The 14,438-nt window shown below is 41.2% G+C and overlaps 1 protein-coding gene across 17 annotated transcripts in view; it reads left to right on the forward strand.

Moving 5' to 3' along the window:
• The window catches only part of PPP1R12B (protein phosphatase 1 regulatory subunit 12B), a 136,681-nt gene that overhangs the window by 66,801 nt on the left and 55,442 nt on the right, over positions 1–14,438 (forward strand). For all 17 annotated transcript variants that reach the window (XR_013230518.1, XM_077335044.1, XM_077335034.1 and 14 more), the window contains 2 exons: positions 511–623; positions 1,488–1,529. Coding sequence is in view for 16 of the 17 variants with exons in the window: in XM_077335044.1 (XP_077191159.1) it covers positions 511–623; positions 1,488–1,529 (155 nt within the window). In the remaining variant the exon portion in view is untranslated. The remainder of the gene's footprint in view (positions 1–510; positions 624–1,487; positions 1,530–14,438) is intronic.

A 14,438-nucleotide genomic window follows, 5' to 3' on the forward strand; every position in this document is an offset into this window, starting at 1 on the left:
TAATCTATACTGCCCTCAACTTCTTTAAACAAGGGCAAGATAACCAAATAATAGATTTTTAAAATCACTTTAGCAAGGAGGAATGTCCAGTATAGGGAGTAGACAGAGGTCAAGAAGTGTGCTCAAGAAAAGAGTATATTCTTAATTCCTTTTTTTGCATTATGTCTGAGTCACACTGATTCTTCTTTCAATATGTATTATTTAATGGAATAAAAGAACATCACTAGGAATTTCTGGCTCCCTGCTAAAGTCTCATACTAAGTTCAACTGCTTGATTTCTTTCTGACCCAACAACCTTAGGACTCATTCAAGTACCAGAACTCTGGTACATGAGTGGTTCAGCATTGTTTCCCTTGAGATGAAAGGGTAAAATAATAAAAATTGTTACAGACATATAGGAGAATAATTCGCACACCATTATTCTCAATTTATTTTGAAACTGGTTTTGTGTTTCTAATAAGCCAATTCACCTGGGTTTTTTTAATGCTAGGGCTATATTTCTTTGAGCAGAATATGAAGATCAGGATTTGGATGACAGATCTTCAAACAAGCAGTCAGTTCGGGAGAGGAGACGACCGAAAGAGAGGCGAAGAGGCACAGGCATCTCTTTTTTTACAAAGGATGTAAGTAACATCATTTCCGGAGAAAGAAGGAAGATGAAATCCAGATCTCATGATGCATAACAGATACCCTCTTTGTTCTCTGCAGTGATTTTATTTATTATCCCCCGAAACTTGGAATTGGTTTTTTTACCGTGATTGGGGAAAGTTACCCAGATATCAGGAAAAAAATTAAATGCTAGTAGCTTCATTTATTTACATAGGACCAAGGTACAATAAAGTGGAGTGTGTCTGGTATTTCTCAGCATAACCTTTTAATAAATTTGTTTGTTGAAAATCTAGCAAATGGAGCTGATGTGCTTTAAATTTAGTCTCATTTCTGTAGACATTTCTGCTTGTCTGAGGCTTTAGCAAAAAAAAAATGTTTTCAAATGACATCCTGGTCTGAATTATATTTGTGTGGGAACTCTTATGATTAACTCTGGAATACTTCCAGGGTTTTTTTCTACAAGGAACATCATTTGTCTTTTATGAAATACAGGCAGATGAATTAGTTCAGGTGACTGAGTTGCAATGATACAGAAAAATAGCAGGAAGTCTTCAGACATACTCCCTGCTCAATATAGAAAGGGAGGGAGAGTGTGCCGGAGCAGAGCAAACAGAGAGGTTGGGCTAATTGCAGCCAACCTCTGTTCTTGTTGTCATATTGCAGACATATTCAGCCAGACAAGTTTCATCAGAGATTAAATTCATACTGTGTTAAGTTTTCTGTCTTTTATGTAAAGGCAGTCTTATTTACCTCAATAGATCTCTATAAATTAGAAAAGGGGTTTCTCCCAAATTTTTCTGACCAGTACTATCCCAAGAAACCAATTCTAGCATATGAAATGTTCATGGTATAATTTGATTTCCCCCTTTTATAACTAGGATGAAGAAATGGGTGATTCTGAGGAAGTAAAGGAACCTAGGGTAAGTGGGAGGATCCATAATTTTATTTTTCATTTTTTAAAAATTCAGTTCTCTGATTTCAGTTCTCATATCACTATTGTCTGATATTCCATCAAGACAGCTATGCCATTGCTGGTCTTTAGTCAGGGTTGGTGCCAAATTTAACTCACTAAGATACTTTATGCACGGCAGCAGCTTCTCCACGCTGCTGCCGTGCTGTTGCAGTGGGGCAGGATGCCCCGCTGTTCCCCGTGTACGCCGTTCCCCCTCCACATACGCTGGTAGGGCAGGGGGTCGCCCCTGCCTGCTCTGCGGCTCCGCGGAGCCCACAGAGGCTTGCAGTATCCCTACAGGGACACCGTAGGTCGGGGCCGGGCAGACCGAAAGGCCCGGCGCTGTCAATTATGCACAGCATCGGCCTGCCCCAGCCCCTGCTGCCGCCCAGCGTAACCAGGAAGCTGTAGAAGTTCCCGTGTTTGCTTAACCCTTCTGTAGCCCTGGGCCAGGACATGCCCGCGCTGGTGGTGGCGGCGAGGGTTATCGGGGATTTTCCCCAAAGTTCTGCCGCTGCCAGCGCAGGTGTTCTGGCCCATGCATAATGGGCCTAATGTTGCTACCTTTGGTTACCTTCTCCCAACCCATCAATGCCATTTCCTCCCTCGTCTGGCCGTAAGGACCAGATTACCTGTATCATAGTAAGGCATGTTTGTGAATCATTTTACACTAACCCCCCTTCAGAATTTTCATTTACCAGATAACTTACATTTTAAACCTTATTTAGAACTCTGAAAGGTTCTTCCCAAGCTGCCTCTAGTTTATGCTTTCTCTGAGGCTTCAACCTGAGGTCTTCTTTCTTGATGACTCTCCCTGGCTTTGGCAGCTTTTGAATCTGGCCTAGTCTGAAACCCTGAAGACTATTCCTGGTCACTGTTTTAAGTGCTTTAGATTGTGAGGCCAGGTCATTCCTGAATAAAATTGTAATGTCCAGTTCTCCCCATACTCCCATGAGACATTTTCCCTAGAATCCTTTATATTTAATTGGGAGTCCTGCCAAGTTCAAACTCTGGGCCAGTGATTCCCTTGATCCTGGATGTTCTTCCCTATAAGTTTCTAATTTAGTATGTATCTGTGGGTTTTATTTTCATATCATGATGCTGCCACCAAATATAACAGCCCTGACCACCTCCCTACGTCAAAGTCAAGATTTTTCCCTTATAGACTAACCCATCCTAGTAATGTGTTTCCTTCATTGCTGAAGAACTCTGACTATCCCACGCTGTCATGGTACGATATTTTGGCTGTGGACTCAGCCAAGGAACCTGAGGGAAGAATCAGGAGCCGGTTTAATGTAAACAACATAAATGGCACTGGAGTAATTTTGAAATTCAAAATTAACATATTTTATCTAACGCAAAGGGGAGAGGTCAGGTAAAATCAAGACTGATTTTGCAGTTATGATTTGCCAGCATGTTTTCACCACATCGGACTCTAAACATAGACTCCTAATTTGCACCTGTAATTATGCATTTGTGGTTTTCTCCATCACTGATCAGGACTCCAATACATTTGTTTTGCATTTTCTCGGGAGCGTAGGCAGTCCTGCCTCCCATTGTGCCTCCCCCCACTTTTGGTCTGAAGATGCGCAATAACGTAGTCATGCCGTAATGCAATCTAAAGTTTTAAAAAACTTTTTATATCACACACCCCCATCCTTCAATTCCCATGGCAGTTGAATCACCCAAGCAAAGGAGGTGTGTGTGTCTTGTGTTGATGTGTGCTCAGTCACTGTACATGCATGAAAACAAAGTACGTTGGCTGCCATTACACAATTGTTTTTCTGCATGAAAGTTACAAAGTGGCCCACTGCATCTTCTTAAATCATAAGGTGTATTTAGAAGCCGGAGGGGGAAATAGGGGAGGTAAAGTCTTTGTGATTGACTTTTAACTTTATGGAGCATCCCCAGAAAGTGGGTACTACTGTTACTGCAGATTTGCATTGTAATGCAATCATGTTCAAAAACATTTTTAAATATGGAGTGGGGAGAGTGGGAAGAGAGGCAGATTATTGCTCCAAGTTGATGCGTCATGACCTGAGATGGGAATGGAGGCAAAAGCAGACTCAAATCCCGAGCTTTCTCATTAGATAACTATAAATTCCTTCCCAGGGGAGGGAGGAAATTGCATTTTCTGAGTATTTTCAAACTGCGTGGCACACAGGGTTTGCATTCAATCAATCAATATTTATTTCATGATCATCATAGACCAATAAAATACAAAAGTAAAATGAGACATAATAGCAGTAAAGGTTTGTTTTCAGATCCGCACCCTAAGAGCACAATTTTTGTGTGAAAGAGTTGTTATTCCATGAGACTTCAGGGAGGCCATTGTGGCATTTTTCATGGTTGCAGAAACAGTCCAAGGGTTGAAAATTTCTGTGGAAAAATTAGTATGTGCACAGACTTGAGTTTTTATGTTGACTCCCTACTTGACTAGGTAGGGAAATTCTCCTCTTACTAGAAGATCCATCTCAGCATCCAGTTCAGAAGTCTTTCTGCTCAACTGATGCCATTCATCCTCTCTTCCAGTTTCACTATCACTGGTACATGTTATATTACCGGGATTATCGCTAAGTATTTTCCCTTTGAACTTTAGCAGCAAGAATCTAGATTTGTTTTGGAATCAGTTCATTTCTATTACTTGTTCTGCAAAGTGTTTCTCTGGGCAACAGAAGAGAAGAAATGGTTAAAGCTGGGTTACCACAGCCAGCTATTTATCTCATCAGTCTGTATCTAAAACAGAATTCAATTTCAATCCATGTATAGATACCATTCATCTCTATATTTTAATCCTATCTAAATAACTTGTTCCATGACACCAGTTAAAATGGTCCAGTCTAAATTGCTTGCTGCTTTAAAGTGACTTGCTATGCTGGGCTCATGTAGGCAATTTCCCCATCATTTTCACTCCTATGGGTACCAAATAAGGATGTATTGTATTGGCCTGCATAAAAATTCCAAATCAATATTCATCTTTAAAAAAAAGATTAAAATATTATTAGCAACATTTCCTATTAGCAACAATATATTAGCAACATTCCCTATTCCTGTGAACTTTGTTGCCTGCCTGTGTTTTCTGTATACCACCCTCTAAGAATGTGGGGGAGGATATTTGCATGCAATGGGATAAATCCCTAATACATAGCATCTAAAGTAGAGTACAGAATGTGTTGTAGATTTAGCTGAATTTGGCACCGGGCCGGCGCCAGCCGCACCACCCTCCCCCCCCCCACAGCAAGAAGCTCACTGGGCATCTCCATGCATGTACGTTTGTGCCCCCAGACCGCCATCTCCCCCCCCACCCCCTCAGGCGGTCCCCAGCCTTACAAAGTTTGGGGGCCGCTGATCTAGAGGACAGTCTGCTTCAGTGTAAACCTACCCAGTTCTTATAATTTCCTGCAAAGGTCCTCACTTTCACAAGTTAAGGGCACAGGTATTGGGGAAAGGGCATTTTCTTGCAGTAATGGATCAGCATCATCACAGATATTAATTGTGCTTAGCCTCAGCTTTTAAATAAGTAAGTTGCTGATTCATTTATGGTCTTCTCATTTGTTGCCTTAGCTATTTTCCTAGCTTTCTTGGTTGATTATTTGGCGGTTGGTTTCGTTGTAATTTTATTGATTTTTTTCTCCCAGGGAAGCCTTAATCAATAAATATACTTTGATATTCATTTTGAAACTAGCCCATTGCATGCAGCTTAAAAACTTGCCAAAATATACTGACCTCATACGTTTGTTTTGCTCTAATGCTTCTGTGCCTGCCTTCCCCCCCCCTCGGGGGGGGTATTCTTTGGCAACTGATGCTTCTCAATATCATTTCCCTGCAGTTTTAATATTTCAAGTCCTCTTATTTTGCCCAGACTGCCAGTTAAGCCATTTGGCTGTGGACGATCCTCATGGTGTTGTATATGACTATCCATGTTGTTGTTACAATAGACATAGCATTATGTTAACCACAAAAAATTACATACTCAGGCCAGTTGATTTAATTGGCAGCGTAGGTAAGGCCCAAATAATAAGTATCCAATGAAAGCAGAACAGTAGATCAGAACAGCAGAAATGTGCTTGTCCATAAGTACTGATACCAGGAAGGAGTTTAGGCTTGCCCATAATTTCAATAGAGTGTTTTTAGGGCCTCTAATCAAGTCATAAAACAGAACTGCCACTAGATGGAGTGTCACCTGCAGTAAAAGTCAAAAGCCGCAAACTAATGGTATTACTGCGTGTGAACTGCCTCTAAACAGAGTTGGGATTTTTATTACATTTGGATTTTGAGAAGTGCCTCCTGGAAAAATAAATTGCACAGCTTTACATTTTCCAGTCTGGATTTCCAAAGCTGGCTGGTTATTAGGATTAAAATTAAGATAATAGTCTGAATACTCCTGTTTGTGTGGACGCCACGTGGAATTATGTATATTATCAGAGGTGAAGGGAAAATGCTAGAAAAGCCATTTGAGATGCAAAGTGGTAATCAGAAGCAGTGCTGGTTTTTTTTTTAAGTGCTTGCCTTAAGCTTTTGGTAATATGTGAATGTATATGTATATACAGTTCAGTTTGTTGCAAACATGCTAGTACTTCCTGTTCCCATATTGCATTTTAACAGTCCCAACAGAATATATATTTATTTAAATGATTCAATTTAAAGGTAGATCATCTGAAATTAGTCATCTGTGACAACCCTAATTACTTCTAAACTACTGATAGTGTTTTTCATTTGGCTTTTTTCTACTTGTTTCTCTTAAGTTAGCGTCTACTTGATAACAGAGTAAGAATTTGCAACACTGGAGTGCTGTAGTTGTTAAATAGGAATTTCAGTGTTTGTGTAACTGGTTATCCTGTTAGTTTCTCCATCTAAAAATAATGTTATGAAGACCAGAACTTGAAGAATTCTATATTTTCAGGGATTGCTGTGTGTGTGTGTGTGTGTTTGTGTGTGTGTTATAGTATTGTATTTTTACTTATTTCCTTAATAGAACTGTAGAATTATAAAGAACTTTAATAGCCAGAAGAAAATCAACATATTGATAAATCCTGTATACCCAGCAGGTGAAATTTTGCCCTTCATTAATCCCCTCAGAGGTTTCAAAGTAATGGGAGGTGGTTTGTCCATTTGGAGGGTGGACAGGAAGCATGGTCCTCATTTTGCAGCTATCAAGAATCCTATTCAGAGTTTGGGGGTGGGAATAGGGTGACTTGTCTTTATTTGCATTTGTTTTCATGGTGTTACATCATAGTCAAATCTGGTATCACATAGCCAGCCATCTTCCTGATGCCTTGAGGATTAGGAGCTCAAATCAGGAAGGTGTACCGGTTTTCGTTTTTATGTTCTGAACTTGAGGATTGAGACAGAAGAACAGGAAAATTACACAGGCCTTTTCTGCATATTTTTTTCCTTCTGGCCCCATACTTCTTCATTTTATCCCCCGATTTGTGCACACATTTTTGTGCCTTTCATTTTCGCTTCTGGTGTTTTATGTCCCCCCCCCCCCCCCAGATTCCTTTAAGACCAATTTTACCCCAATATTTTTCTGGAAGCTAATTTTGGGTTGGGTTTTTGCTCATATATAATGTTTCGGTTAGATTTCTTTGTCCTCCCCCCCCTCTATATATACACACACACCCTTCTAGGGGTATAGTCGGTCAAGTGACATGGGGCCCAGACCGTGTATGGCCTTAAAGGTTAAAACCAAAACCTTGAACCTGATCCAGAATTCAATCAGTAGCCAGTGCAGCTGCATGAGGACAGGCCTGATATGGACTCTCCATTGTGTTCTTGTGAGAACCTGAGCAGCCACATTTTGAACCCGTTGCAGTTTCTGGATCAGGGACAAGGGCAGGCCCGTGTAGAGCGAGTTGCATTAATCAAACCTGGAGGTGACTGTCACATGGATTACTGTGGCTAGGTGTTCTGGGGACAAGTAGGACTTCAACCCTTATCATGCCAGTTTCTAGTCTGATCCAGGAGTTTCATACCCAATTGGGGAAGCAAAATAGCTTTGAGGAACTTGGATTGAACTCTCTCAAGTAGAGAGAAGGAAGAGGATGATTGCCCCAGAAATGAGCCATACTTCAAATGGGATAAGAGCAGCAGGGATGTAGTGCTCCCCTTGTAACTGGTAAAATGTTAATATACTATTTGCTTTTCTCTCTCCAGAGTCAGCAATGGAGTTATTATGTATTGCTTTTGCACTAGAGGCTTGTAAGACTACACTAAGATATTTGTTAGTGACTTGTTCTAGCTAGTTCCCCTAAACTTCCAATGTTTGATCTTTGGGTTTTTCTCAATGGCCGTGATCTTGGTTTTCTGACAGTTGATCATAAGATGTTCAGTTTCATAGTACAGAGCAAGATTCAAGTGGATAGCCTTGGACTAAAGTTGGACTGAAGTAGCACAACAAAATTTGAGGCCAATGGCACCTTTAAGACCAACAAAGATTATTCAAAGTGTGCACTTCTTTGTTGTCTTTGGACTCAAATTTTATAGTATAGAGCAATTAAAAAAAAACAAAACCTCCCTTGCAGTCCAGTGGGGGTTCTGGAGAATAACACTGTCTCCCCTTGCCTAAAATTCTTGGGAGTAGTAGAGGATAAATATTGACAATCTTCTAATTTTGTCACGTAGAAAAACAAAAACATGTTTCTTATAGAAAATGTCTGATAATGGCTTGAACAATCTACTGACATTTCTGTTCTAAGTAACTTACCACTGAGATGTCACTAGATTGCTCAAACCATAATCAGAAACAATAGCATTTGAAATATACAAAAAATCAGGTGATTACTCTGCTTTTCAAGCTGAGTTAAGCTTATACAACATGTACATATAGATCAAGTATGTTATAGAGATGCTGTTCCTTCTCTTTCCATATTGCATTGTAACAGACCCAGCAGAATCCCCCCTTCCTTCCCCCCCACTTCAATCACATTTGTCCTCATGAAAATCTGTCGTCATATCTGCTTGTTTCCCTTCCCAGACTGTATTCCTCTGTAAGATGTTATAAGCTGCCTGGTTAGATTTAGATCTGCCTTCAAGAGCTTTTTGTTTTCTGGGAAATGACTACCTAATATGGTGAGGTATGCCCTACTCAGAGGATACTGCATGTTGCTCTAGTGCAGTAGAGTTAGCTTGGTAGTGGTATTAGGTGAGCTTCTAGTAATGTTTTATGCTTTTAACTATTTCTGTAAATAGCACAGCTTGCTTTACACAGTTCCTTTTTTGGGAATCCATAGACCAGTGGCTGAAAGTGCATTTTCTACATTGTGTTAGTTTCTGTCAGACGCACAGTATTACATTGGGAAAGCCTGTGCCCATAACTGTGTGGGAGGGCATGCCGTTTTTAGATGTGATAAAGTAAGACCCCTAATTATGCATAAACCGGGCACATGCTTTTACAATTCTGGCTTTATAATCAAAGGACCTGTTGTAATCAAAGAGTACTCATAAGAAGATTGCAGATCTTAGTAAACACAGTTGGCAGACTAGCAAGGGGCCAGGGTAATAAATGGCAGAAAATATATTGAAGCTGTTTTTTTCCAGTCATCTTGGTGAAACACATTTATTTATTTCAGGGCAGTTTTTGTCTTATAATCAACCAGGCCACTCAAAATAATTTCATTATGTGATGTATACAGCTTTACTTTGTATTTTTGTATATGAGAGCATGCACTGTTCGTCCTGCTTTAAGAACTTCCTCCTTTTCTATTTCCAGCCACTCTGATGCAGGTTTTCAAATTGCTACACTTAAAGTTAGACTTGAAGCATAATGGTACATGGCTATTTCTGTTTAAAGCATCTGTCATTTGAGGTACAACGAGTGCTGTAAAAATTGTGTGCAGGTCCACAAGTATTTCATGTAAAATATGATTGATTTATATTATATTTACCACTTTTTATGCATAAGTCATAGCTAATAAAGTCCGACTTCATATTGTTGAACTCTTTCTTATGGGACTGAGTTCAATTGGATGAGTTATGAAGTACAAACAGGAAAATGCAGAAAACCCAGTATAATGGATAATTTCAGATATAAGTCATGGAAGCAGACCATTATATAATTGGTTCTCTGAACTCCACTGCTGACGAACTAAGCAGTGCTTCTCAAATTATGAATGGTCTATCCAGGCTACTTATTTGGTCCAGGTGTTCAACAGATGAAGGTGCTTTCAGGTGGACCTATTCACCACATACAAATCCAGAAAAGCCCCAAGATTTGTTCGCTGACAAGCATTGACCCTGCATCCCTGGGAGACTCATTCCAGATCCTGGAGAGGAACTCCCTCTATTCCCACTCTTGTGCAGAGTGCTGGAAAAGAACATGCTGGAGAACACAGACTGCATCCTAATAGCACCATTTTGATCATGACATATGTGGTTTGTGAGGTAGATCCAGAGTATATAGAGTTTCCCCTGGACTGAGATTTGCTGACATGGGGCCACAATATAGAATGCCTATATTTGACAGCACGGAGAATTTGGCCTCCCCCCCCCCTTGTTTTTGAGGTCTATAATATATTGATTCAGGATAGGACAAGATATTCCCACTCAAGGAAGTGATTGCTGTTTGAGGAAGGGCCAGTGCCAAAGGGGGTGCACCTTTCACCACCCTGGTGCCATTAGTTTTTGAATATTTATTATTGTTAGCACAAAGAGGGTCAGCAGTATCTTCTATTAAGGTATAGTTGGCTGCCATTTCAACATCTCATGATTTGGTTGACAGTTCTTTTTTGTTTGCTCACAAGTTGTCCCAATGCTTCTTCAAGGGCTTAGTTAATGTCTCCCCCCTCCCCCGGTACTAACATAATTTTATTATTATTTGTTGGATTTATTTCCCAGCACTATCAGCAAGCTGTCTCATGGCGGGTTACATAAACAGAAAAAAAACCACATAAAAGTTAAAACCATTCTCAAATTCCCAGCCCTCATTACAAACCAGAACCCAACGGCGAAAAGTAAAACCCCCGCCTCCTCCCCCTATTTTCCAGCAAACCCTCCTGATGCCTCAAGGGATGGTCCAGGGGTGCTGTCAATCCAATCCTGGTACAATACATGTCTAACCTGAAGGAACCCCTCACACCTTTTGTGCCCTGGCCTCAACTGATGACCTGGTAGAAGAGCTCTATCTCCCAGGACCTGCGGAACCGCGAAAGCTCCTGAAGGACCCTCAGCTCTTCTGGGAGCTCTTTCCACCAGGTTGGGGCCAGGATCAAAAAGGCCAGGTGAACCTACCAAGGTGCTGGGCACCACCAACAAGTTAGTACCACCAACAAGTTCCATAGTGGTTTCTTTGGTTTTGACAAGTCTTATGAGTACACTCTTCAAGCCTTTAGCTTCTTGATCATTAGCCTTGCTTTCTAGGAAGGTGGCAGTTCTGGTTAAAGTCATATCCTCTAGGAGGATGAGAGAATTGGTGGCCCTTGGAGTGGACCTGGCTTTCATGAAGATCTTCAGTGAGACAGTAATGTTACACCCTGGTCTAAAGTTTTTGCTAAAAGTGGTTCCACCTTCTTTCAAAACAGAAAGCCTTCTATTTCATAGACATCAGGAGGGCCTTGTTGTATTCTCTTGATAGGACAAGATCTTTCTGGGTAGACAAGAGTCTATTTGTCTGTTGTGCAGGTGCTAAGAAGGGCAGAGCAATATCTTTGCAGTCCTGTCTACTTGAGGTTAAGGGTCACGGAGCACCTTGGCAGCTTTCCATCACAGAATTCCCATCATGAGCTGTGACTCTTGATGGCTGTGATGTGGGCAGCTGAGGACATGTTTGTCTAGCACCATGTGCTGGACAGGCAATCAAGAAAGGATGCAGAGGTTGGCAAGGCATTTCACTGTTTCAGTGAAATCATCACTCCTCTTCCTTCTTGGTGAGTAGCTTGCTAGAATCCCAATGTGGGCAGCATATTGGAAGAGTAAAACAAAGTTGCACGTAACTCTCCCCTGCGGAGAATGTTGTATATTTATTTCCGACTTTATCTCTTTTCTCATAGGAGACCCAGATCAGTTTACATAGTAGTGATAATAATCAACACAATAAAAAATGCAGAGTGCATCTTCTCCCTTTCTCCCTGCTATGAAAAATCTTCCTCCCCACTCTGGACTATGACCCTCAAGCTAAGAGACAAAGGACAATAGCTTTGTGGCATTTGCCTTTCAGTTCATGTCTCCGGGCCCAACAAGGCTTTAAATTAGATCTTGGAATTAAGTGTTTGGGTAGCAAACCACCAAGGAAGTCTCGGGTCTCTATGCAGAGGCAAGCAATAGTGAAGTCACCCTGTTGGGTTACCATAAGTCAAATGTAACAAAGGGGCTTTCTGTTGCCAGCAGAGGAGAAACAAATTAAGCTAAGACATTCTTCAGCTGCTATTTAGCAACTAGCAGGTTCTACCCTACTTGTTTCCATGCCAGCATGAATGTATGTGTGGGTAGGTACTAGCTGCCTAAACTGAACTACTTGCACTCTACGTTGTACACTTGAAAAAAGTGGGGATGGGTATGTACTACTATGCTTCTGTGGTTGGAATTATTAAAAAAGCATATCTTCCCTATCTATTTATAGCATAGCTGTTTGGGCTGAAATTCTGGTATTTCTCAGGTATCTGCCTATCCTGTCCTTATTCATTCATAGATAGGAATAGCACAATATAGCAGTTAAGCAACATTAAATTTTTAGCAGCTAGAATAATTTTTTGTGCAGCCAGAATGCTGCCTACCATTCAGGACTGTTTCTGCACCCTCCCTGAGTTACACTTTTTTGGTTTGTTTCTTTTTGTTTAATGCAGATGGCTGTGTTGAGTAGGAGGCTTACACAAGCGGTTTCCTTCTGAAAATCCTTTTGTGCATCATCCATACTAATGGGGCTGTGGCATTTCTGTTGTGCTCTCATGTTCTGGAAAGTCCCTGATATTGAAGCTTGCCACTGGTTATTAAGTCAGTTCCTTTTAAGTCTCTTGCTAATTTGTTTGCTTGCTTCCTTTACTAGGCCTTGTGGTAGAGGAGCAAGAAGATGCAGTTAGGCTATAATCTGGCCATTATTGAGTAAGATATTATTAGATATTCAGTTTTGCATATTAAACCAGGTGACCCTGATTTGCTTTCATTACAATGTGATGTAGGATATCTATTTGAAACTTTAAAATATTTAATCTGCCACTCAAAGAGAAAGAAAATGTGAGACTTGGTGAGTCATGAACTTCATGCTGATGCCTTTCTTGTTTTCATTCCATGTGAACCGTCTTGAGCCTTAGGGGAGGGTGGTATATAAATGTAATAAATAAATAAATGCTGAGGATGGAAATGATAGGATACCATCTGCAGTTGATATATTTTGGTGTAACATAGTTAATGTTTAGGAAACTGAAATTCGGTTGTGGAATGTTATTTTAGTGTATGACAAATTGTTGTTGTTGTTAGGTGTGAAGTCGTGTCCGACCCATCGCGACCCCATGGACAATGATCCTCCAGGCCTTCCTGTCCTCTACCATTCCTGTCCTCTACCATGACAAATTAGAGTTAATTAATTAATTAATTAATTAATTATATACCGCTCTCCCCAGAGGCTCAGGGCGGTTTATGTAAAATGTAGAAACAATACAAGAAACAGTCCATAACATATAGATAACCATAAGATTAATACTATTAACTTATATTAATATAAATATTAATATTAATACTATTAACTGATAATTGTAACAATGGCAACAGTGCAACAGATCCAGGAACAGAATGCATTGGTGGATTTCTGGGAGGGAGGGAGCAGGGGCCCTGCAGATGTTGTTGATTACGCCTAGTCTCAACCAAATGCCTAGCGGAAGAGCTCCCTTTTGCAGGCCCTGTGGAACTGCTTTAGCTCTGTCAGGGCCCTGATCTCCTCCAGGAGCGCATTCCACCAGGTGGGGGCCAGAACAGAGAATGCTCTGGCCCTGGTCGAGGCCAGGCGGGCTTCTTTAGGGCCAGGGATTATTAGCTGGTTGGTGGTGGCAGAGTGTAGAGCTCTTTGAGGGGCATAGGCAAGGAGGCGGTCCCTCAGGTACACTGGGCCCTGACCGTGTATGGCCTTAAAGGTAATTACCAGACCCTTTAGCCTGATCCAGAATTTTAACTGGCAACCATTGCAGTTGGTGGAGAATGGGCTGGATGTGGGACCTCCATGGTGTTGTTGTGAGGATCCTGGCCGCTGCGTTTTGGACCAGCTGTTGTTTCCAGGTCAAGGCTAAGGGCAAGCCTTCGTAGAGCAAAGTACAGAAATCCAGTCTAGAGGTGACTATTGCATGGATTACTGTGGCTAGGTGTTCTGGAGCCAGGTAGGGCGCTAGTAGCTTGGCTTGGCAGAGATGGTAAAATCTCTGCACTACTAGTGCACTAGTGCACTCCGCACTACTAGTTAAGAACCAACTAACTTTTTCGATTGGCTTTGATTCCCCACTCCTCCCCTCAAAGCCTGCTATGTGACCTTGGGCCAGTACACAACCCTCTGAGCCCCACCTATCTCACAAGGTGACTATTATGAGGAGAGGAAGGAAAGGTGATTGTAAGCCACTTTGAGACTCCTTAGGATAGAGAAAAACAGGGTATAAAAATCTATTTTTCCTCTTAGGATGTGGGGTAGAATTTGTGAGGTTTGATAACTACCCAGAGCTTCCTGAATCCACCAATAGTGTGCTAGTTACTGAATATAAACTACTATGTAGCTATCCTATGCAAACTAAAAAAAGGGTTATGCAGTCTCCTCTTGTAAGGGCTGCACATTGTGCATACACACATTAAATACCTTTTCAACACTGACTGTCAGTGAAGTCAGGCTTCAGGAGGCTATACCTACTTCAGAATTCGAACAAGAGTAGCCAGCAAGAGAAAGTTACTTGCTTGGGTGTCATCCATA

This window comes from Paroedura picta, chromosome 4, assembly GCF_049243985.1.
Source record: "Paroedura picta isolate Pp20150507F chromosome 4, Ppicta_v3.0, whole genome shotgun sequence".
NCBI classification, from domain to species: domain Eukaryota; kingdom Metazoa; phylum Chordata; class Lepidosauria; order Squamata; family Gekkonidae; genus Paroedura; species Paroedura picta.